Source organism: Polypterus senegalus, chromosome 10, assembly GCF_016835505.1.
Source record: "Polypterus senegalus isolate Bchr_013 chromosome 10, ASM1683550v1, whole genome shotgun sequence".
Classification (NCBI taxonomy): domain Eukaryota; kingdom Metazoa; phylum Chordata; class Cladistia; order Polypteriformes; family Polypteridae; genus Polypterus; species Polypterus senegalus.
The window spans coordinates 43933670-43960502 of NC_053163.1; the positions used below are offsets into that span (position 1 = coordinate 43933670).

Genomic DNA, 26833 nt, shown 5'->3' on the forward strand with positions numbered 1-26833 from the left:
GGACCATATATCAGGTCTTGTTTTACTGTCTCCTAACTCCTGTCTGCCATTTATCCTCCAGACCAATGCCTCAGCCACAATGCTGTGCTGAGACAGGTTGTCAGTGGAGCTGAACATGTTGTGATGTACCTCAGCTGGAAACTGCTGAACCAGGAAATGATGTGAATGGGAGCTTTTCACCACAAAATGGGCAATAACACAACTCAAGTACTACCATTTGGGCAGGGAGTCCATTCTGGTTATGGACCACACATCCCTACAGTGGTGGTTCCTGAACCTACAACCGTATAAATTCAACATACAGTACAAACAAAGGTCCCTTCATGTCAATGCCGACATCCTGTCCAAGCTCCACAAACATGCAGCTTGGTCTCCCTGCCCCTGTGAGACTGGGCTAAGTGGGAGGCTATCTCATGTATGTGCATTGGAGGATCACCTTCCAGATATATCAGAGATAAGCAATGCCACCCCAGGCCAAGAGGGGTTGCTATTGCTAACACTGTTGTCTCTTTTTTTCATCCACAATGATAAGAAGATGCCCTGCAAGGGCAAATAACTCTGCCCCTTTTGGCTGGAGCCCTATAAAGGAGAGGATGTCCCAGAGAAAGGTGTCTCAATTCAGACCGAAGCTGCCACCATCAAGGAAGCTCCCAAGGAAGACCTGCTCTATTAAGATGCTACCTATAAAAGAACAGTTAGAGAGAGTGTTTTTTTCTTTCTGTTTAACTACCATGAGTGTCATTGAGTGTTCTTTTTGTTTAATATTATTTTTGTTAGGAATAAAAGGGGTGATCTTGTTGGCACTCCAACACTTCCTTGATGTCTACGTGTGTCCTTCTGCCCATCCACATGAGTATCAATTTAGTTAGGCTTCTTGCCATTGTGAGGATTTAGCAAAGTCTTTTACTACTACTACTAAAATCATATTAATGTGTAGCTACATGATGCTCAGAATTATTTGATTTATTTTTAAGACTTGTATTATTAATTGAAGAAATTTTTAGGTTCTTACTCATTCTGTGTTTGTGTTTTCCTCTTGAATAATAATAGTTGGAAAGCTAAGATTTATTATATTGTCATATTTGTACATTATTTATCAGTATTACTTTACATGAAATTTTAAACCCGTCCTGTCTTAAACTCCTTACACATTCATTTTCTAGTTTAAGCAGTTGTTAACTAGCTTTTACATATATCTTCCCATTATGACAATGCTCCTATGGGTCAGATCTAACCCATCTTAGTCCTACAGGTACCATCCATCCCAATAGACATTCCAATTTCCAAAAAAAAATTTTCTTCTAAGTCCGACACTAGAATTTCAGCCCAACTTTTCACTCTTGTTTAGGCTAGTGCACAGCACAAACAAAATATCTAAATATCTGAGACTACTTTCACATTTCTGCCCCTACATTTATCATCCAGCTGTTAAAATATATCTTGAAGAACTGTCTATTTACCCCTACCTAAATCTTTTGTTCTGACAAGGACAGTTGCAGCCATATATCCTCTGGAGCTTAACATTGATAGGGAAGTTTTACATATATGCTCCAAGAAGGCAGAGCAGTGTACTATGTGTAACTCTTTGTCACTGTTACATATTTTTATGTAATGTATTGTTTGCCTGTTCTCTAGCTGACATTTAAGCATTAGAATCTGATCTATGCTCGAAGCTATGTGAAGCATCCTACTTCTTCTGTAAAGCTTAGAAGAATAGGAATGCCCTCTACTTGATACTGAAGTAATATTGCTGGTGACAGGAACATCTAACATCCATCCATCCATTATCCAACCGGCTATATCCTAACTACAGGATCACGGGGGTCTGCTGGAGCCAATCCCACCCAACACAGGATACAAGGCAGGAAACAAACCCCAGGCAGGGCACCAGCCCACCGCAGCAACATCTAACATGCACATCATATTACTGTCATAACAAAATGTCTGGTAATATTAGAATTAAAGTAGGAGATGGGGGCATATAAGATAATGAATTCTTTCACAGATTTCACACTAACTTCATATTACTTTTACAGCAAACTCATATCAGATATCAGCTTGGCACATACTGTAGTGACACTTGCCTATAAAAGTATATAATATTAAGCACTGAAAATCCAGTAAACAGTTCATTTATCGAAAATAAAAGTTGAATCATATTTTGAGAACAAATTCAATAACATCATGCACCTTTTTAGCCTGAATGAAGCAGTAAAAATGAAAATAAATAATATATAAATATTAGAATGCTTGCAATTATAAATGATAGGTGAACTAGAATGAGGGAAATGTATGTTCAGGGTGAAGATAAAACAAAAAAAAATATTTAGTGAAAAGCAGATATTTGTGGAAGGCTGTTTTAAAGATTGACAAAGTTAAGACCAATGTATTTAAGGATAATATAAGGGTTAAATATACAGAGGACTTCCTGAGATACATTATAAGAGAAGACATTAACTTGGTAATTTTCAGCAAATTGCCGCAGGTTACAAATTGACAAAGACTAACGTTGAGACATTAATACTGTCTAATAGTTTACAAGTGTTTAAATCGTTAGAATGTTGTGAGTATAGTGTTTGCTTATACAAATACACAATTTTACGTTTTAATTTTTATATAGTGAATCTTAAACAAATGCTATACAGATTTAAAGAACTGACTTGGGAAAATGCTCTTGTAGAGGTAGCTGATAATATATAGAGTATACTTAAAGATAGTTTATTGAGTGCAAGAACATTTTTAGGTGTAAAAGGAATGCAGAGTGTAAAATAACTCCTCTGTGAATGAATAAGTAGATAAAAAAGAAGTATTCTACATTGACAGGGAAAACAGCTTATAATTAAATTAAAAATATCTAAACATACAACTGAAACACCAGTGCAAAGAGTTTTGTATTTTTATGTATATTTAGAATATCAAGGGTGAAGTCAAGTAGAGGGAAGAAATGAGCAAATAATTTAAATTCATATTTTTCTTGAAGTTATGTCCTGTGAAGGGGTGAACATTATTTACAGAGGGTGTTAAAGGGAGACTCCATATAATATTCTTTTAATATATTACTTACACTTTATACTTTGTAGTGGAGTTAAAAAAAAGTAATCTCCTGTTTCCATGCAGAATGGAGATAAATAAGTCTATGACATAATAGAAGCTCTTTAACAACAAACGATGTGAAAATGCTAAATGGAAAAAAACGAAAAAAAAACTCATTCTACTCGTGCTGCATAATCCACATATCTACTATTCAGTTGCTTGCTCAAAATGTGCAAAATTAATACTTGTTTTGTTAAAATATTGTTAAATAGTTACTTCCAGTATTGTTTGCGTGTACATAAACAGAAAACTCAAAGACTCATGGAAGTCACTTTTTGAATTGAAGACAGAGAGCTCTTACAAAGAACTGACATTTTTCACAAAAGTGAGTTTTTGAAACATTTCTGTTTGATCAAATAGACCTTTTTAAAGAAAGATTCTGGTTTTGATTTTTTTTTGGTTTCAACTTCCTTGAAGTTTGTTGAACTATCTAATGTCTTTTGTACCAACCTTAGATAATTGACTTGTGCTACAAATTAATTCAATCTGGAGGATGGACCGTTGTCATTGAAACTCCATTCTGTTTACAAAATAAACCTCAGAAAACGAAAATTGAGCTAAACCTACTTTAAAAGACTCTAGAAGTCTTTTATGTCACTTTATTCTCCACTTTGTCATATCCACTTATTTCCTGAGCTGGAGCAGAGCTGTACAAACATGTTCCCCTGTTTGCTTTTTACATAATTAGCAATGGACAACTAAAACATCTTCAAAATGTTTAGGAAGTCTTTTAAATCACTTTCATGTATACTGTGGCCTTCTGTCCCATCTGGTGGAGATGATACATCTTTATATGGCTGGAGTGGAATCATAGAAATGTATGCCCCCTGCCTGTTGCTTACAAAATGAACACTAGACAGTTAAATTTGTGCCAAATCTAATTAATTGTAGGAAGTCTATTATATCACTTTCTAATCCAATGTGTCCCTCCATCCCATTAACTAGAGGGGCTCTCATTTGTATTGCTGGAGCAGAGCAGTAGAAATGAATGCCAACTGAGTGCTGCTTGCGTGATGTTGAAATTCTTCTACATTGCTTTTAAGTTTACTGTGCTCCTTTGTCCTAGCCACTGGAAGGGACACACGTTTCCACAGCTGAGCCTGAGACTTTGCATTAGAAATGCCTGCCCCTTGCAAAATGAACACTGGACAGCTAAAATTGTTCAAAATGTACTTGAAAAGACTGTAGAATGTCTTTTCTGTTACTTTCCTATTTACTTCCCTTTGTCCCATCCAATGAAGGGGACACCCATTTCCATGGCTAGAGCAGAGCTGTAGAAACATGTTAGTCACTGTCTGCTGCCGGCAAAATAAACACTGGGCAGCTAACATTGTGCTAAATCTATTAGAACTGACTACAGGGAGTCTTTTACATCACTTTTTCACCATTGTGCCACTCAGTACCATTCTAAGACTTGTCTACTGCTTTCAAAAAGATCACTGGATAAATATAATTGTTTACAATCCATGTTTAGAGATATCTGAAAGTCTTCTACATCATTTTCAAATCTATTGTGCTCCTTTGTCCTGTCCACTTGTAGAGTCACTCATTTCCTCACCTGAGCCTTTGTTGTAGCACTGACTGCTGTTTACAAAATGAACACTAGATGGCGAAAACAGTTGTTTGATTCGATGTTGTTTGTTATTATATAATAATATTTATTTGTTTATTCACTGAACTTTTACATTTTTAAATGAGCTAAATCTGTTTGAAAAGACCCTGTCTCCTATATCACTTTCAGTTTCAATGAAGAACATGACGCTGTAAACGGCAGCCTCGGTTCAGTGCTCTCTAGTATTCTGTGTGTTTTTGTTTACTTGGTGTTCAGCTGTAGTCAAGTATATACCTGTGAAGAATTTACTTGTGTTGAATATTCGGCAACTCACTTTGTGCAATATGACACTGGATTTTTCACAATAAAGAACTCTTCTGGATATCTTAGCTGGTGAATAAGCAGTTGTTGGCAGCACACTTTCAGCTTTATAAAGTGACAACAACAACCAATCAAATAACAGCCCCCATCTTAAATACATACTTCTGCTCCAGCCATGGAAATGATCGTCCCCTCAAATGGATGGGACAGAGGGCCACAGTAGACATGAAAGCAGGGCCCGCGCCACCATTAAAGCAAATTTGCCTAGGGCGCATATTGTAAGGGTTAGGTAAATCCAGCAGTATGGGTTAGCTGCTGAACAGTTGGCTTTTTTTTTTTCTTTTTCATTTTTATTACTATTTAATTTATTATTGTTTCTTTGTATCAGTATACTGCTGCTGGATTATGTGAATTTCCCCTTGGGATTAATAATGTATCTATCTATCTATCTATCTTCACTAAGCATGGCCTAGGGCACAAAATAACCTAGCACATGTACTGCCTTAAAGTGATATAAAAACATTTTAGCTTGGATTGTGAACAAAGTCATTTATCCAGTGCTCATTTTGCAGGCAGTAAACAGGGGTCATGTATTTCTACAGCTCTACTCCAACAGTGTAAATGTGTGTCCCCCTCAAGGGGACAAAGGGACACAGTGGACATAAGAGTGATATAAAACATGTTCTACAATATTTTAAAGTACATTTTAAACATTTTTACCTGTTTGGTATTCATTTTATTAGCTGCAGTCAAAGGCCACACATTTCTATGGCAAAAGCCCATGCAAGAAAATAAGCATACCCTTAAGTAGTTAGGACAGAGCTGCACAGTAGACATGAAAATTATATAGTAGATAGTTTTATAGTAGTTCATTTGTAAGCAGCAGAAAGGGGGCATGCATTTCTAAGGCTGTGCTCCAGCCAGGGAATTGAGAGTCTCCTCCAGTAGAAGGGACAAAGACACAGAGTAGACAAGAAAGTTATACAGAAGACTTCCTAGAGTACGACAAAGGTTCAACTGTGCAAATCAGTGTCCTCTCCAGTAGATAGGATATATCAGCATAATGGAGAGGAAAATTATATAGAAGACTGCCTACAATATTTTCAAATAGATAACACATAATTTTTAGTTTCAGACAGTGGGAACCCAGCCACAGGGGATGCAAACCCAGCCACATGCTGGTCCCAAGCCCATATAAATGAGGAGGGTTACGTCAGGAAGGGAATCCGGTGTAAAATTTTGCCAGATCAACATGCGGACAATGATAAAAATTTCCATACCAGTTGGTCAAGGCCTGGGTTAACAGGGTGCTGGTGGAAATTGGGATACTGTTGGCCGAAGAAGGAGAAGAAGAGGGGGAGACTTGTCTGGAGGCAGAAGGACAGAAGGAAGGTAAAGAGAGTGGAACTTAGGGTAGGAACTTTGAATGTTGGCAGTATGACTGGTAAGGGAATTAGAGCTAGCCAGTATGATGGAGAGAAGAAAGGTTGATATATTGTGCGTACAAGAGACTAAATGGAAGGGGAGTAAGGCCAGGCGGATAGGAGGTGGATTCAAAGTAATGGGACGAGAAATGGGGTAGGGATTATTCTAAAGGAGAAGTCTGTCGAGAGTGTTTTCAAAGTGAAAAGAGTGTCAGACAGAGTAATGATTATGAAGCTGGAAACTATAGGTGTGATGATGAATGTTGTTAGTGCATATGCCCTGCAAATTGGGAGTTTGATGGATGAGAAAGAAGATTTCTGGAGTGAATTGGATGAGGTGATGAACAGTGTACCCAAGGGACAGAAAGTGGTGATTGGAGTGGATTTCAATGGACATGTAAGTGATGGGAACAGAGGAGATGAGGAGGTGATGGGTAGGTATGGTGTCAAGGAGAGGAATGAAATGGTTAGAGGATTGTGGATTTTGCAAAAAGTATAGAGAAGCCCAGAAGGAGTTGCATTTTGTCTTTGTGGACTTGGAGAAAGCATATGACATGGTGCCTCAAGAGGAGTTGTGGTATTGTATGAGGAAGTCGGCAGTAGCAGAGAAGTATGTAAGAGTGGTACAGAATAGGTGTGATGATGAATGTTGTTAGTGCATATGCCCTGCAAATTGGGAGTTTGATGGATGAGAAAGAAGATTTCTGGAGTGAATTGGATGAGGTGATGAACAGTGTACCCAAGGGACAGAAAGTGGTGACTGGAGTGGATTTCAATGGACATGTAAGTGATGGGAACAGAGGAGGTGATGGGTAGGTATGGTGTCAAGGAGAGGAATGAAATGGTCAGAGGATTGTGGATTTTGCAAAAAGTATAGAGAAGCCCAGAAGGAGTTGCATTTCGTCTTTGTGGACTTGGAGAAAGCATATGACATGGTGCCTCAAGAGGAGTTGTGGTATTGTATGAGGAAGTCGGGAGTAGCAGAGAAGTATGTAAGAGTGGTACAGAATACGTACGAGGGTAGTGTGACAATGGTGAGAACTGCAGTAGGAGTGACAGATGCATTCAACGTGGAGGTGGGATTGGCTCTGAGCCCTTTCTTATTTGCAATGGTGATGGACAGGTTGACAGACGAGATTAGACAGGAGTCCCAGTGGACTATGATGTTTACTGGTGACATTATGATCTGTAGCGAGAGTAAGGCGCAGGATGAGGAGACCCTGGAGAGGTAGAGATATGGTCTGGAGAGGAGAGGAATGAAGGTCAGAGGAATGGTGAGGATGCAGGAAGTAGAGTTGGTGAAGGTGGATGACTTTAAATACATGGGATCAACAATTGAGAGTAACGGGGATTGTGGAAGAGAGGTGAAAAAGAGAGTGCAGGCAAGGTGGAATGAGTGGAGAAGAGTGTGAGGAGTGATTTGTGACAGATGGGTATCAGCATGAGTGAAAGGGGAGGTCTACAGGGCAGTAGTGAGGCCAGCTATGTTATATGGGTTGGAGACGGTGGCACTGAGCAGAAAGCAGGAGACGGAGCTGGAGGTGGCAGAGTTAAAGATGTTAAGATTTGCATTAGTTGTGATGAGGATAAACAGGATTAGAAATGAGTACATTAGAGGGTCAGCTCAAGTTGAACGGTTGGGAGACAAAGTCAGAGATGCAAGATTACGTTGGCTTGGAAATGTGCAGAGGAGAGATGCTGGGTATATTAGGGAATAGAGCTGTCAGACAAGAGGAAAAGAGGAAGGCCTAAGAGAAGGTTTATGGATGTGGTGAGAGAGGACATGCAGGTGTTAGGGGTTACAGAGCAAGATGCAGAGGACAGAAAGATATGGAAGAAGATGATCTGCTATGGCAACCCTTAATGGGAACAGCAGAAAGAAGAAGAAGCAGCTTTGAGCTATTAAATTCCCCAAAATCAATTGTTAATGAACATAGTAGCATACTGATTGTGTGTTGCAATACGGGTACTAAGTAATGTTATACCCCATAGACCACATGCCGGTTCTGCTGTCAAACATATGGTGGATGCTGTAGGGGTAGGCCAGGTTTGTTTTATTTGACATGTATACTATATGGAAATGTTCAAGCATATAAGTAATGTTTTTTTGAGTTCTTACATGTAGTTTGTGTATGAGTTACAATTGTTTTTATTTAAAAAAAAAAAATTCTTTTAGTGTGGTGCCATGCTATTTTAATGTAATTAAATGTGGAGAGAAAAATGGCCATGTGTATATTTCAGGTTTAAATTTTTTATTTATTTATTTTATTTATTATTAATTGTGTTTGTAATAATTAGCAATCAGTTATTTAATAGGTTTGGTAAGAAGCTTTTAGTTTGACACCCTATTTTTTTTTTTTTGTTCCTGGAAAGGAAAGGGAAATAAACTTCTGTTTTGCCTCTACATACCTCTTTGTTGAGTTCTTTCACCCTAAAAGTGGTGCAATGACCCTGATCTATCTGGTGAGCCGCTGCTGGAAGGTCAAACAAGTGATTTGAAGATGGAGGTATCGTCCTGTGAGCCTGATATATATATATATATATACATATATATATATATATATACACAGTGGTACCTCGGTATACGTCTGCTTTGGAATAAGTCCAACTTGGTATACGTCCTGTTTGGACACGAAAAATTTTGCTTGGTATGCGACCTTTGTTTGGAATATGACTCTCGTGCTACCCTTGTTTACCTCTCTCGAGACAAAGCCACGACTGCCCTCGAGCGTCATTGCGGCAGTTGCTAGCATTCAGTAAACAACCCGCGCTATAACTCTCTGTGAATTTTCACGTGTGTGGTATAGCAGGTCCACAGCTCTTGTCAAAGCCCAGTTTTAAAATAATCACTGTGCTCACGGCTTGGTTAGGGGCTGTGGTGGTTTTCTGGCTGAAGCGGTTCTCAGGGCAATTCCCGATGTGGCCGGTTCTCACATAAGTGCACAAATCAGAGACCATCCACATTCGTGATTGTTCCTGGGGCTGCATATCTTGATAAATAGAAGTCGGCTAGAAATGGATGAAAAATAAAGAATTGACGGGAGGTAGAAAGAGAGAGAGTGAGCGAGCGAGTGAGAGCACGGCATGCATGAACTGGCTGAAGTAGGCAGATTGAAGGTTAGCTGCAAGTAGGGCGACTCCCTTATTGGGAAGCAGGGGGGCCGCCAGGGAAAAAGGCACTGGGCTTCTTGTTGTTTTTTTTTTTTTTTAAAGAACGCTTCCTGCTGTATTTTAACCTTGTTGTTTTTAAGAAGACTTTTTTCTATTGTTTTTAACCTCCACGTTTCACTTTTGATTTTATGGATTATTTATTGGAACTTTGGAGACTGCACTTTAATTTGAACACCTTGTTTTGTTGATTGTTTTAATAAAAGCACTTTGCACTTTTTCATCATCCCCTTGCTTTGTTGTTACCGATGAGCTTAGCAGTGGCGGCACATTACCGACAGTGTAGGGTTCAAGGGCTCCCCGACAGCAGATAGGAGCATACAGCAAACCCGCACCATCACAACGTGATTTTGTGTTTTTTCACGTAAATTTGAATTGATTGTTGAAAAGTATGAAGGTGGCATGCGTATCCGGGACATGGCTGTTGCATACCGTTTGCCAAGAACGACAGTAAAAGGTAAAGTGAGGTAAAATTTTTATTTATTTCATCTAATTGCTTTTGTATTTTAGTATTAAGCAGTGTTTAAATTATTTTATACAACCCCATCAATGTATAATATGCCAGTAACAATAGGATTTTTTTCATGGGAATGGATTAATCATTTTCCTATTATTTCTTATGGGAAAAATTAGTTTGATATACATCCTGTTTGGTATAAGTCCAAGGACCTGGAACGGATTAAGGACATATACCGAGGTACCACTGTATATATATATACTGTAAGAAGAATGACCATCAGACCATCATAGCACCTGTATAGTTTTTCCCAGCTGCAAAACTGTTGCAAAAAGATAGACATGTTCACACAATCAAGTCCAAGACAGAACTGACTTATTATCCACAAGATGGCAGCTTTAAAGGCCAGTAGGGGAAGTGATGTAATTAGGACCGGAACCGGAAGTGACGTCGTTGGCTGCCCCAGAGCTGGGTGGGATTTCCCTAGAATGGTCTGGAAAAGATCGAGAGGGAGAATTAGTGCACTTCGCCACCCCCTGGTCCAGCATGGAATTACATGTACTCAAGCCCTTTAGTTGTCTCCTAAACATGTGTGTGTGACAATATATATATAAATTTTTCCTTTTATATACTAATACTTGTTCCATAACACATGTATATATTCTTTCAGCTATATAGATATTTATCTTAAATGGTTCTTGTAGCAGATATTATAACATGGCAAGTTGGGACATGGGTCATCATCCAACTGAAGAGGAGTTACACTTAAATTCTGTTTGACATAAACAGTAACCACACCTCCTTTTCTGTTCTGTCCATCCTTCCTAAAGTATGTGTATCCCTCTATGTTGCACTCATCCTCATTTTTGTTATTTAGGCAGGTTTCCGTTATTGATATAATATCATAGTTATGCTCTGCTACATACAGCTCTAACTCATTTACCTTATTTTTGATATTTCTAGCATTAAGGCAAGCTATTTAATATGTTACTCCTTCTACTTTTAAATGTTGGCTTAGAATTTACATTACTACTCATTTTTATTTCTACAACAACAACAACATTTATTTATATAGCACATTTTCATAAAAACAGTAGCTCAAAGTGCTTTACATAATAAAGAATAGAAAAATAAAAGACACAATAAGAAAAAAAAATAAATCAACATTAATTAACATCGAATAAGAGTAAGGTTCAATGGCCAGGGGGGACAGAAAAAACAAAAAAACTCCAGACGGCTGCACCGTTGTTTGTTCTTCCATGAACAGATCTAAACCTGGCCTATCCTAAACTCCCCCACCCATTCCCTAGTTTAAACAATCCTCAATTAGCCTACTCATACGCCTCCCCAATACATTGGTGCCCCTCCAGTTCAGATGTAACCCGTCACGACAAAACAGGTCCCACCTGTTCCAAAAGGAGTCTCAATGCCCCATAAACCTATACCCTTCTACCCTGAATTTGGATCACAGAACTGACAGACTACCCTTATGTATGTCATTTCTTCCAACATGGACAATGACAACTGGATCCACCCTCGCTCTGGCCAAGAACATGTCCACCCTTCCAGAGAGGTCTCTCATCTGTGCACCCAGAAGGCAAAACACAGTGCAAGAATCTTTGTCTCTGGAGCACACCTGCGCTTCAATCCCCATAATTATTGAGTCCCCAACTATCACTACCTCTCTCTTTCTGGGAACTGGTTTTGAGGTGGCCTGTTGGGGCTCCTTATCCCTGCCTACCAGCTCAGTATCATCAGAGACACCATCCATTTCCTCAAGGACATGATAACAGTTTGACACTTCTAATTCTGAAGTTGATGCACCTTTACGCCTTGTGACCATGACCCACCTATTTTTACCTGTCTGGACTGCTAAGAACTGTTCAATCTAAAATAAACAAATAAATAAAACTTTACTACCTTATTTGCTCATACAGCCCCTTGTGCCTGATCGGTGTCTTAACGCTGGCCACTTACCTGTGCACTGCTTAGCCTTCCCCTTTATTGTTTTGAAGTCAGACTGCAGCCTTTTTTTCTTTTCTTTTAAACTAAGGAATCACTGTTACAACGTGGTTATGTGCTTACAAATGCCGATAATCAGTTACTGTTGCTTTCTACTGTGCCTCCTCAATGCTAGCTCAGATACAGATAACAAGAACAAGTTGACGTACATGTACAAGTACAAGTAACTTTTCCAAGCGCACCTCCCAACACCCAGCTGCTTTTGCTCTTGTGTTGCTGAAAAAAAGCAAAAAAAAAAAAAACCTTCCAAAGGGAGAAAAGCTTTAAAAATTCCCAAACGGTTCCCTAGTGGCAATCAAAACCCAAGTTTTTCAGAGCAAAATGTTTTGTTTTTTTATTTAACTAAATTTAAACCTACCACTAGTTTCCTAGATCCATTGCTAACAAAACTATTGCTATCCATTGCTAACATCACGTATTCTTAACATTATTAATGGTTCTTTGTTGCATGGCACACTGCCTGATTCACTAAAAGTGTTGGTCATCAAACCATTACTTAAAAAGTCAGACCTAGACCCACATATACTTAATAATTATAGATTCATATCAGATTTACCCTTTCTAAAATACCTGAAAAAGAAGTCACCAATCAGCTTCAGTAACACCTTACACATCACAATTTATTTAAAAGATTCCAGTCTGACTTTTGCACTAGTCATAGAATAGAAATGACACTAAGATGTTGTGTAAATGACATTCTGATATCCTCTGAAAAAGAATCTTGCACTGTAATTATGCTGTTGGATTTAACTGCAGCATTTGCACTATTGACCATTTTATTTTACTACACAGGCTGGAAAATGACAAATGTCCTTGCTGGTTTATCAAATCGATTGCAGTACGTATAGAAGTGTGCTGACAGTACCCCATCATTATACACAGAAGTGAGATACGGGGTCCTGTAAGCATTATTGGGACCTTTACTGTTTTCACTTTACATGTCTCCACTGGGATCTATCATTAGAAAACATAATGTTAATTTTCATTCATATGCAGATGACACCAAGTTATACCTTTCTTTTAGACCAAATGAAGTTTCTCTGATGTTATCTTTAATTAGTTGTGTTGGTGAATTATAGGAATGGATGGATGAGAACTACTTCTCTTTAAACACAGATAAAATAGAGATGTTAATTATTGGAGGGAATGATGCTGGTTTCAACAATACTTTGTCATTATTTAACTCAGTTGGAATCACCACTAATTTTACTGAATCAGCCCACAATCTAGGTATTATCTTTGACTCTAGTGTGTCATTTTAAGAACAAATAACAAAATTGTGAAAAACATGTTTCTTCTATCTTAAAAATGAAGGCATTTTTAAATATGGCAGATACTAAGAAATTAATTAATGCATTTTTTACTCGTAGGATTGATTACTGCAATATGGTGTTCACTGGATCTTCAAATTGTTCTTTATACAGCTTCCTGTTAATCTAAAATGCTGCTGCAAGAACTATTACAAGAACAAGAAAATACAAACACATAACTCCAGTTCTTAAATACTTACATTGGCTCCCAGTTAGGTTTAGGGCAGATTTCAAAATCCTACTTTTAACATATAAAGCCTTAAATGGCCAAAGTCCTGCTTACTTATCTGAACTTATTATTACTTACAAACCAGGACACACATTAAGATGTTAAGATGCCAGCGTGCTCATGAACTTTTAGTTACAGGGCCCATAAACTGTGGAATGGTCTTCCTGCTACTATAAGAGGTGCCCCTTCATATTAACTGTGCATACTGCATCTCGGATGTTGGTCATTAGCTCTAAAACATAAATAATATGATAGTTATAATTTGTTACTAACCCTCACCTATTCCGTTTCTCTTCTTGGTACTCAAATGTGGCACTTGGTGCCACTGCCCTACTTCGAAGTTATTTGGCTGACTAAGGAAAAGTCAACAATTTAAAAATATTGCAAAACTTATTTTTTTGTACAAATGACTAACAAATATGTCCAAGAGACTGAACAGTTCTTTTCATTGTGGCCACTAGGTTTGCTGTCTTTAATTTATGAAGTATATCGCTAGTGTCACAAAACACAGAGCCCTCCATGCCATCCTCCATTGCCAAGGTATCTTGAAATGTAGAAACATAAAGTCACTGAAAGTAGATTTAAGACAGAAGCTTATACCAGTTTGTGGCCAGTACACTGGGAAAAATACTGAAATGTACTCCCTTCAAAAGCCATACAGAAAGGGGAATACATTTTTTACTAAAACACTTTGTGCTCCAAGATAATTTTTCCATTCAGGTTTATTTAAATTAGTCTGCATGAACTATGTATTTTGAGTGTATGGGTCTTAAAAAGTTGTTGAAGTAGAATAGTTACTAAATAATATACTTTTAACTAGTAAATGTATGTGCATTTAAAATACTTTATTATTTATTTTTTAAAATGTTATTAATAGTGAGTTTAATAGGGCAATAGAGATGAATGGAGAAGAAAAAGAAATGCGGAGATAATTGCTTCCTCGGTGCTTTCAGAGCCTATTCTAAAATATTATTGGTTAGATCCTGCCAGGTTTTGAAAAAATTCTGTACAGATCCTCTAACTGAATATTTGGTTTTTTCGAATTTCAAATAGTATAAAACATCGGTTTCCCACAGACTTAAAGGAGGAGAGTTAGGATTGTTCCAGTTTAGTAAAATAAGTCTGCGTGCCAAAAGTGTAGTGAATGCAATCAAAGTTTGTCTGTCCTTCTACACTTTAAACCCATATGGAAGAAGGAAGAACACCAAACACAGCTGTTAATGGGTTAGGAGGGATTGTGACTCCAAGGCTGTCTTAAAGGCACTTAAAAGGTTTGGTCCAAAATGATGTTAATTTGGTGCTGGCCCAAAACATATGACCCAGTGAGGCTGGGACTTGATTGCAGCGTTCGCAGGTTGGATCTTGCCCTAGAAACATTTTGGACAGTTTTAAGCAAGACAGATGTGCTCGATATATAATTTTGAGTTGAATAATTCTATGTTTTCTGCATAATTGTATGCTTTGCACATATGGAGCTCAAGTGAATTCTCTGCATTGCTACTTCCCACTCCTTTTCTGATATATTGATTAAGAGATCTTTTTCCCATTGTCCTCTTGGATCTTTGAAAGGGAGGGTCTGTAAAATAATTTTATATATCGCAGAGATGGTGTCTAAGTCTTTGAAATTGAGCAGTATTTTTTCCAGCATGGACAAGGGTGCAAGATGAGGAAAGTCGGGCAGGTTCTGTTTAACAAAGTTCCTAATTTGAAGATAGTGAAAGAAATGTGTAGCTGGAAAGTTAAATTTGGAATGTAATTGTTCATAGGATGCAAAGATGTTGTCTGTATAGAGATCTCTAAGCAATTTAATCCCCAATTTTTTTCCAGATATTAAAAACTGCATATGTTTGTGAGGGTTGAAAGAGGTGGTTCTCTTGCAGAGGTGCCACAGATAACAGCTTCTCCATCTTAAAATGCTTTCTACGTTGGTTCCATATTCTGAATGAGTGAAACACAATTGGGTTATTAGTATATTGCCGATAACTTGCATTTATTGGGGCACAAAGCAGGGAATATAAAAAATTACTGCAGGATTTTACTTCTATTGCGGACCAGGCCTATGTATGTTCATCTATTTGTGTCCAGATTTTTATAGCTTGTATGTTTGCTGCCCAGTAATAAAATTGAAAGTTGGGTACAGCCATTCCACCTTCTGCCTTAGGTCTTTGTAAGGTCGCTCTTTGGATACGTGGATGTTTTGAGTTCCAAATAAATTAATTTTGTGGGTCTGGTATATACAGTTCCATATCATCTGCATATAGAAAAATTTTCTGTTCCAGCCCTTCTCTAATAATCCCCTTTATCTGATCTGTATTTCGACAGTGAACCGCCAGTGGTTCAATAGCGATTGCAAATAGCAGTGGTGACAAGGGGCATCCTTGTCTGGTACCATGTTCTAGGTTAAAGTAGTCTAAAAAAATGTTTTTAATACAAACTGAAGCTTCTGGATTGGTATACAGTAGTTTGATCCATTCACAAATGTTTGGGCCAAACCCAAATTTCTTTAATGTAGTGAAAAGGTTTTTCCATTCAATCATGTCAAATGCTTTTTCTGCATCCAATGATAATAATATTTCTGGGTTGTTTGACTTTGTTGGAGAGTATATTACATTAAACAGGCTTCGAAGATTGGAAGATACCCTGTAAGTGTCAACCCTTGATAAATCCAGTTTGATCTTGTGATATTACCGAAGGCAGCACTTTCTCCATCCTTCTAGCTATAATTTTTGAGAGTATCTTAACATCATTATTCAGAAGTGAAATTGGTCTGTATGATGCGCATTGTAATAAGTCCTTATTTTGTTTAGGAAAGACAGTGATTAATGCTTGGCGAAAAGTTTGAGGTAGAATTTGATTGTCTCTAGCTTCTGTAAATGTTGCTAATAGGAGGAGAGCTAGCTGAGCAAAGAATTTCTTATAAATTCTACAGGGTAGCCATCAGGGCCTGCTGTCTTCCACCTTGAAGTGACTTTATAGCATCTAGTAATTCTGATACCGCCAGAGGTTTATTCGCACTAAAAGTATCTATTTGTGGTATCTGTAATGTATCCAGAAATGTATTAGATTGTGTTTTGTAAAATACTTTAAAATACAATTTCCTGCATAATCTGCTGAAGTATAGTAACAGTAGTAAATATAATCTATTGCAGTATATCACAACTTCTTGGGATCTCAAACTTCCAGTTAGAAGAGCCTTCCCATGCTTGCTATCCCATATTACAGTTATCCCTTACTAAATTACAACAAGTAAGACATAGTATTTCTGGCTGTTTCCCTGACTACAGTCACAGAAGGCCATCTGGAAGACGTGCTGCTTAAACTTTCCATCAATGTTCTGATATGTTTTGAAAAGCAAAAAAGGCCTCCAGATGCTGTCAACCCATATTAACACAATTATGTGTCCTATTAATAAAATAACAAATGTAATGTTTTTTTTCTGCTTTCTTCCTTCTTCCTGTTCATTTTAACCTTAATACTGCTTTTGCCAGTCAAGTGCCCTGTCACAAAAAATTTGTAATAGAAAACAATACTTTTGCCTTGACTCCCTTGAGTACTATTGGTTTATGTATTTCTGAAATGTATTGCTTTTTGTACAGTATAAGTATTACAAAAAAAATTTACCTATTCAGTGCTTTAGTGGGACTGCAAAAGGTGAAAAATGATTATCTTTGTAAAACTGTTTTCTTTTTATATCTATCATTCAAGTTGTTCGCATTATCATTCAACAGGGTAATCATTTGTGGAATTCCACCAGGCTGCTATTGTTAAATCAAATTGATCCAGAAAACACACATTTCTAGATAAAACTGGGAATGACATTGTGAATCCAAGAAAAATAAACTAAATATGCTAATAAAACAAAATATAAAAGAATATATAATTTTGAAACAAACATACCTACAAACTTTAACCATGGATTACTTTTTCTTGTATACATAAATGAAAAGTCTTAGCAAGACGGCTGAGCCTGTTTCCAGATTTAACACATAATGTCTGTGATGTGAGCTGCATGGTGTTGGCCTCACATGTGTGTGTTCCCCATATGATGGACTGTCTCTCTGTTCAGGGATTGTTAATGCTTTATGCCCAATGCTTACTAGGATAGTCCTTCACTTCCTGTAACCCTGCTCTGAATAAGCGGGTTTAGAAAATGGATAGATGGATGGATGACTATGATGTCACATACACGAGCAAAGCAATGATGTTCACACCATCATCACATACTAATATGAACTCACAAGGCCTTGAATGCTAAAACACAAATAAGTTACAAAACAGAAAGTGTTATCAAGGAAAACAAGAATAATTTATGAGGAGGAACTGAAAAAATCAAGTCTTTTAAATATATTTATATTAAGATAAGACATGAAAGAATCAATTGAAATAAGGAAGGGAATAAGTAAGACTGATGCTGGCTTTAACCTTAAGATAGATAATTCAAGAAACAATTTACACATATATTTATTCACACAGAAAGGAATAAGCAATACAGAAAAGAATGTTAAAAGGAAGAACGTTAGGAACCTTTAGATTTACATATAACATGATATGTTAGGCCCTGCGGTGGGCTGGCGCCCTGCCCAAGGTTTGTTTCCTGCCTTGTGCCCTGTGTTGGCTGGGATTGGGTCCAGTAGGCCCCGTGACCCTGTAGTTAGGATATAGCGGGTTGGATAATGGATGGATGATATGTTAGTAAATAACAATTGGAAAGCTATCTTTAATAAATAGATTGATCTTGTCAAAAGTGTCCCTATATTTGTATGTTAGATATTGTTTTGTACTCTATTTAAAGAGGAGGACAAACAAATGTCAGATAAGACCTATTCAGACATACAGTATACTGTATATTATATTAAAATTATTAACATAGTATCTAATATTGTATGTTCCATTTTTATGTGAAGTAATCTATTAATAAAGCATTATTTTTTATTGCCTTAGAGGAAACTCACCTGCAGATTCTGATATTCATCTTCTGGAAATAACTAGGAAGTTAGATATGTATGGAATCAGGCCACACCCTGCTAATGATGGAGAAGAAATGAAGATTGATCTGGCTGTAACTCATATGGGAGTGCTTATTTTTCAGGTAATATCTACAATTCAGTGTATTAACTAGTACTGGGTGTTCAGCCAGTGAATCTTTAGACACCACCATCAGTGTAATCATCATAAGTCAGGGTTTCATGGTGTGTAGATTCTATTTTTTGCTATTTTTTATTATGTATTTTTGGTTGTCAGTTATTTTTGCCTGTTTTTGACTTTGATTCTTCTGCCTAAATTTTTGGTTACCTAATCTGTTGGTCATTTATTTCCTCTCTTACTTTTGTCATTTTTGCACCCTTTTTCCCTAAAAATCATATAAAGAAAAATGCAATCTGAAAGTGAGAAAAATTCACAATTATTGTGTTTATATACACCCAACTGTTGCCTGAATCAAGCCTATTTTTACTGGTCGTAGTAGACTTTGTCAGAAGTAGTGTCCTAGAAGTAAAATTTTCACTGATAATAAAGAAAGCATGGCACTCAGGGTATACATCCAAAATATATCCCTAGATGCTAGGTTGTAGGTAATACAGGTGATGTCTAACACACTTACACCTATTAAATGGAGTGCATAGTCAAAGAGGAATGGCAGGAGGCCACCTTTATTCTTTCATGCAACCAAGTGCCACAGGAATGGGATTTCATTTTCTAGTTATCAATTAGCCTTTATATCCCAATGAATATAATGCAGACCTGAAGTGGAAGCTTTCTCAGTAGAACTGCATGGAGATTATTTGTAAGTAAACATTATCTACAAGTAAAATAATACAATGTCTTGACCTAGCTTGCTTCAAAGTTTGTACTTGCTTTTTCAGTAGTTAATGAAATGTTGGGTGGTATTGCACTAAGCGCACATCAGATTCTAGGGGCCCATATCTTGAAAACAAGCTTCCCTACTTGAAGCTGTAATACTGTATATACTCAATCAAGCATCATTGACCAATATGAAATTTTTATTTTATCTTTGAGAACTTTTTATATGGATGTTTTGCTGAATTATAATGATATGCAGAAGATAAGCTTGCAGAGTTTTATTGGTTTGGCAATTGTATAAGTTTCTCAGAAGTTATATTATAAATTTGGCAAACAACAGTATAACCCGTCTATTGTTTTAATGTTATTCAAATACTCATTGCTTCCTATAGATGTATTTAATGTCCATTGTTGCTCCTCAAAACCAATTTTATGAATATACAGAAACCTTTAATCTCATTCAAAAAGATTAAATTATGGAAAAGTATTATTTTTTGCACTGATTATATTTATTTTTGTAGTCCTTTAAAAATGATACATGGATAAAAGAATTCTGTCAAGAATCCAAGTATTGGTTTAGAAATATATTTTGGTTATTATTTATTAGTTTAACTACATTTTGAAACTGAATTATTGTTTAAGATTTATTTTATTACTTTCAATACTCTGATTATCTTTTTGTGATCAATTCCATTTTGCAAATTTTGGGCATAAAGTTTATATTAGCTATGCCCATTGTCAGTTCATGTATGGCATGTGAAGCCATGAAGATGCATATGACTTCATCATGTTGATAACAGCAGGCATTGCCACTCATCAAAATCTTTGAATTCTATAATAACAAGATCATTTAGATTTCAAGATGGAAAGCACCAACCAACAATACAAAAGAATTAACAGGTCAAAATATAATAATAAATCAAATATGACATTAGTGGAGTAAAACACCCTGATTGCTCAACAAAAGCATGTAAATTTTGAAATTATCTTTCAACATTTTTGAAATTACTTTAAGAAAAAGAAGAAAAGAACAAAAAAAAAAAAAAATCAGACCTTATTAGATTTGGATTGAAAGGCTTACCAGGGCACTTTCCTTGTGATGCCATGACTTGTTAATGTTAGCAAGGATTTTATGCAAACCTTAGTGCACAGAGAACATAGTTCTTGGCATTGCTATTCTTATTATTTCAAGTGCAATTTTGTTACAACTGATATTGTCATTGTTATGTAACGTATTATTAAAAAAAAATGAAAAGAGCTCTTATAAAACATTCTAAATAAAACTATTTGACAATTAAGAGTTTCAATTCAATTTCAGGGCAACACGAAAATTAACACTTTCAGCTGGGCCAAAATTCGCAAACTAAGTTTTAAGAGGCGAAATTTTCTGATCAAGCTTCATGAAAAAATCATTGTAAGTATTCCATTGATTTTTAGCATCTGTTCTACAGCTAAAACATGCTAATAATTTAATATATAGTTTATATTAGTAGCCTATACTTTGATATATAATAATTCATTCCTTCCTTGTACCCAATGGCATATGTTCCAGCCATTGCAACCATGAAGTTTATTAAGCAGGTGTTAACTTCGATGGATTGATGAAGATATCAGTAATGTACATATACTGCTATATTTTTTTCTTTTGTTTAAATTGAGATTTATGTATAAGTTGTGAATGCAGTAAACTCACCTTAATAATTTAAAGTACTCAAAATATTTAATACAAACCCACTTGAGTCATCATAATTACATTTTTCCAATTTGATATCTAATTTTCCATGACAAGCTCAGGGCAATTTCTTATGTAAATAAATATTTCCTTTTGAAGCATATGAATTTTTCTTTGTGCCTGTTTCTGCGTTGCTGATACAGGTCTTTCGACCCTGTCATGCTCTAGGTATACCTTTCCTCATGTATGCACTTGTTTGCCTCAACGTTTCAGTTTTATCTTGGGGATTTTGGTCCATAATAATTCACTTGGCAAAAAGGTTAGGATATACACTGTGGATGGATGGAGTATAGAGGTGATGCGGTACAGAAAAGGTGTGGGCTGACAGAGAGAGCAGATGGCATCACCAGGAAGCACTTCACTTGCAGTTTTCAGAGACAGTTTCTGCATGGCTGACTAAAGGAGCTTTCTTATTAGCTCTCACTGCAATGAGACAGCCTCTGGGCCAGATGTAAGTTTATGACTGACCACCAGCACTTAACCACAGTGCAAATGTTTTGACTGAGATGCTTTGTGGTGTGAGTCCATAGCAATTCATTAATGTGTAGTGATATAAATGTCATGTGACTAAATTGCCAAACTCACAATACTGAGCTAAGAACTTTGCAGTTCCAAACTGAACTTGTGGCTCAGATGGAATATCATGAAAGTAACATTGACTAAACAGTCAGCAATTAGGAAACCTGGACCTTTTTTTTTATAAACAAAGCCTTCCTAAACTAAGACTGATTACAGATCAATGAACTCTGGACTCTTTTCTCAAACAAACTATTGTGCAGAAATTTTTGCATCTGTTTTTGAATCCCAAAAATGAGATTGCTAGACTTATTTTGGAATTTATTAGCCTGAGTTAATTAGAATTAGAAGGGACATCAACCTGGGAAAAAAAATCACTGATGCAATGATATGTCAGTGATTCTAAAATTATTGATTTTCATATAATGTTTTGTTAAATTTGCTTGAAATGTCTGTTTAAGTAGAATGCATATGCACAAATATATGAACACAAACAAGAGAGAAGAAACACAAAAATAAGATTTTCACCCAGAAAGACAAGTGAATTCCCAAATTAATTGGCAAGACATCTGCAGACTGAACAAAAATCTGAAGCAGCTCTGCATCCTTGAGACTTGAAAAGACTCATTTTCATCATCATCTGTATCTTTTCATAAGTATATTTAAATAAGACTTTTTTCAAATACATCTAATTTCCTAAATTTTTAAGACTCTTTTTTTACTATATTTCCTGCTTTTTCTATTATTGTTTTTACAGTGTTTTATTAACTTTACTTTATAGTAATATTGATGTTATTTTGTTTAATTGGGTTAAGGTATATTTTTTTAAGAGCACCTACTGTAGAGGACTCTCATTTTAGGGGTTAGCAACTGAGAAAAGATGTTTTTAATAGAAAGTAGCATGGTGAGTGGACACCTGCATTGGTAATTGGCACAGATATAGCTCAGGACTGAAGAAAACCATCCGAGGTGCTTGTGCCAAACTAGCAAGCTTTTTTGCTTGAAGCAACTGTCCACATGCAAATAAGGCTGTATATGTGAGACGATATAAAATACATGCTGTATACCTTGCACTCCTACAAACCACACATTTAACTGTTAATAGCATAAGTGAACCAACATAATGAACATAGGAAATTCCATGATAATATACTCAAGGTATATATGGTGTGGGTGATTGCTATGTTCCCATGGTAATTAACAGCTCAAAAATATGTTTTCAATAGAAAGTGACAGAATGAGCAGGGACTTGCTTTGGTGATTGGCACAGCTACAGCTTAATTCAGAAGACAACCATTGGATCTACTTGTGCCTGGCTAATGTCTTTTTGCTTAAAGTAGCTGTCCATATGCAGATAAAAATGTACACATTGAGTGCTATAAAGGAACTACATTATACAGAGTGAGCCGAAAAGAAGTACCACATTTCAAACATTTATTCTACAACAACGCTACATGATAAAATAAATTTCACCATGACACAAGCAAGGGTATACAAAGTAGATTTTTTTCACTGTGTTTTAAAAATGATGTCTTCGAGGTGGTGGCCATCATTAGTGATATACTCTTCAAGACAGTTTCTTCACATGACTCCTTTGGCCATTTCAAAGGGAATAGCATCCTTGAGGTCTGTGTGTGTTGTCACACATGCACGAATAGGGGACAGCCAAGAGGCTTGATCAGGCGCGAAAAAATACAGGATAAGGGTCTAGAATAGAACATTAATGCTTTCTGTCTTTCGTAACCAGAAAAACCCATGTCCGTATCGAAGACTCTCCTTCTGGCTCCCCGGGCTTACCTCACTTCTGTCGTGTCCCGATGACTTCACTACCATCCACCCACTCCTGACATCATCTCCGGAGTCTTCTGCCAACCTCACATTCGTTTTGATTTAATTTCCTGTCTGTTGTATTTCCTGTTACGCCGCAGTTTAAGATCTGGAAACTCATTGTGTGACTGTCAAATGTCTTCTGTGGCTTATTTTGACCATGATTTGAACCTGGGATTCACGGGCAATATATGGGGAGGGTCCACAAATCTTTACCTGCTTATTTATGTTCTTATTTTGTCACAGTGTGTATACATTCAACTTGAGATAGCTCCACAAGAAGAAATCGCATGGAGCGAGATCAGGCGAACGTGAAGGCCACCCGACATCACCTTGCAAAACTTGCATGGATCCACATGCCATATGAGTTGTTGCTCCATCCTGTTGAAACCAGGCATCCACCACATTCATTTCGTCCAGTTAGGGCTGCAAAAAGTTCTCTAGCATTTCAGTGTAATGTTCTGAAGTGACAGTGACCGTTGCTTTTCCCCATCCTCAGAAAAGTAAAGGCCTTGGGATATAACAGGTCTGCAGCTCTGAAAGAATGGCCAGTTTTTACATAATTTATTGGCCATGTCAGTCTCTGTGGGCGCGATTGCACAGCTACGGACAACTGATGGGTAACTGGGGCATGTGAGGGTGCGATCTTTCTAAATTGCTTCATTGGCTTCCTGTGGCTCATAATTGAGATGCTGCACCCACAGAACTGTATAAGTACGGGCAGATCCAGAGAGAAAAAAAAAATTTAAAAAGAAGGAAGGTAAAAGGAAAGATGCTTGCGGAACAAGAGTGTGGCATTAGGGCAGTGCAAGAGGATGAACCAGCCGACTGAAGAGAGAGAGAGAGGGAGGTCAGCATGGGATTGGTGCTCGAGGGACAGATTGTACAAACTGATTGTGCTGAGGAGTGGATGTGATCAAAGTGGTGTCCTCTCCTGGAATCCGAGGGATGACTGCGTGTGCGAGGAGGGCAAGAGGACAACTGGCCCCGAGTGGTCTTGCAGACGCTGACGGAGGCATCCAATACGGGGGTGAGTAGTGAAAGGACTGTGGCTGCTGAAGTCTCCACCAGTTGAGCGAGCCATGGGTGAGCTGGGGAGACATGCAAGGAGTTGTGCTAGACTCATTTGTCCCAATTACTGTTGCTGATTTTTATTCTCGTTTTTAGCCTGGTTTTAAACATTTGTATTTTTCTGTTTTTATGGATTATTTATTGATCTTTGTGGTTTGCACTATGTATTTGGACACTGTTTTGTTTTGACTTGTTTTAGTAAAAAGCACTCTACACTTTTCAACCATTCCTTTGCTCCCTCACTGCCAGCTCATCTATAGGGTGGTCCAGGTCTAATTATGCTGATCCAGAGCGTCTGGATGACTTTGATTTATGCGGGGACGATTCCAGTTCAGCGCAAAGACGATTCTTCATGTTGTCAGTTCGCACACTTCTCGATGGTCTGGGATTTTTCGGATGATTTTCTATGTAATAAACTTAATAAGTTATAGCGTAATGAAAATTGTATAATTAGATCTGGACCACCCTTTAAGTTACATTATTGATGGTGGTGCAGGTTCAAGAGGCTCCCAAAACAAGACGGAGTATGGAGCAGGACCCGTACTGTCACAGGCCTGCAATGCCAAATTCTGCACCAGCACACCAAACTGTAACACCCTCACTGTGCAGGGGTCTCTGATGAAGTTCACGAGGGTTGGTTTCAGCCCAATATTGAAAGTTTTTTTTATTTACGCAACCATTCAAATGGAAATGTGCCTCATCGCTGCACATGATGATGGCATCTCGATGAACAGTTTGCAGAATGTTTGCGCACAACTCTCTACGGCTATCCCACTCTCTCTCAGTGAGTTCCAGCACTACCATCATTTTTTATAGGTGGAAATTTAGGTCCTTATGTAAAATTCTCCTTTAGAACGTGTTGGAAATGCCTAAGGCAGAAGCATGTTTGTGCTCTGAACGTATAGGAGACTGCAAAATTGATGCCTTACAGGTTGGATATTTCATGTGTTCGTACAGTCCAAGGATGGCATGGAGATTTTCTGTTCAATGTAGTACCCATTTGTCTCAATTTAGCCACCCACTGAAGAATTGTTTTCTGATTTGGGATGTCACTGTTAGTAGGAATGCTGAAATGCGTTCGGAAGGTGCGTTACGTAGTGATAATGGATTCATTGTTTTTGAAGAATGCTTCGACAGTGAAAGCATGGTGTTTTGAACTGGTTGTCATCATTGAATCACATTTGATACCTTTTGACATTCTTCCATTAATATCCCCTGTTTACTCATCCATGCCCACTGCCTACCTTACACCCCTTATGCTAATAGCCTTCACCTTTAAAAATATATACATTGTGAAAGAAAAAGCCTGACACACAACAAAGCCACCCGTATAGTTTCCCTAACTGCAAAAGGCTTTAAAGTAGATTACAATATGGTTAGAGTCCAAAACAGAACTGTTTAAGTATGGAGGATGAGGGGTTTTTATAGCTGGTTCACAGGAAGTGATGTCCTTGGGGCCGGGACAGGAAGTGACGTACTCAGGGCTGGGACAGGAGGGATTTCTTGTGTTTGGTCTGCAGAGAGAAAAGAGAGAGGTTCAGTGCATCCCACCGCCCCCTGGCCTGGCGTAGAATTGTCATTTTCTAGTCCCTTTGGTTGACTCCCAAATGCACGTGTGTGAAATGGCACCCCCTCAGCCCAGACCAATTGGGTCAGGCATACCTAGCCGAGAGGACCGAAAACTTGTATGGCTGGAGGTCCAAGAACCACCTCATGACCCGTTGATTTGACTCCTTGTGCAAAGCTATCCACTATGGTGACGCATTGTCCATCACCTGGGTGAACTCACGGCCCCAGCCTTTAGCTGGGTGATCAGCTATTTAACTGCCAGGGCTTCTCGCTCCACTGCTGCATACCTGGTTTCATGGTCCAACAGTTTCTGGCTGAGATACAGGATGGGGTGTTCAACTACATCGACGCTTTGGCTCAACACCTGTGTCCCAAGCATCCGTCTGGACAATAAAAGGTAAAGAAAAGTCAGGGGTTTTCAAAACTGGAGTTGAGGTAAGGGCCCATTTCAAGTCACTAAATGCAGTTTCTGATTTAGCATCCCATACCACATGATTCGAGCACCTCTTTTTTGAGAGGTTTGTCAAGGCTGCCGCTCTCTCTGAAAAACGGGGCACAAACTGGCAATAGTAGCCCGCTTGTCCGTGAAAGGCTTGGACTTGCTGCTTGGTCCTCAGACGTTTCAATATGGCGTCAACTTTTAAACGCTGTGGTCGTAGAGTACCCCGGCCCACTAGGTAGCCTAAATATTTGGCCTCGGTTAAAGAAATGTTTCCTTGGGTTAATTCGTAGACTGGCCTTGC

The 26833-nt window shown here is 37.7% G+C and overlaps 1 protein-coding gene across 2 annotated transcripts in view; it reads left to right on the forward strand.

Annotated features, from left to right (window-relative positions):
- The window catches only part of LOC120537112 (FERM domain-containing protein 7-like), a 292132-nt gene that overhangs the window by 204747 nt on the left and 60552 nt on the right, over positions 1–26833 (forward strand). For both annotated transcript variants that reach the window (XM_039765773.1, XM_039765774.1), the window contains 2 exons: positions 18518–18665; positions 20694–20789. In XM_039765773.1, coding sequence (XP_039621707.1) covers positions 18518–18665; positions 20694–20789 — 244 coding nt within the window. The remainder of the gene's footprint in view (positions 1–18517; positions 18666–20693; positions 20790–26833) is intronic.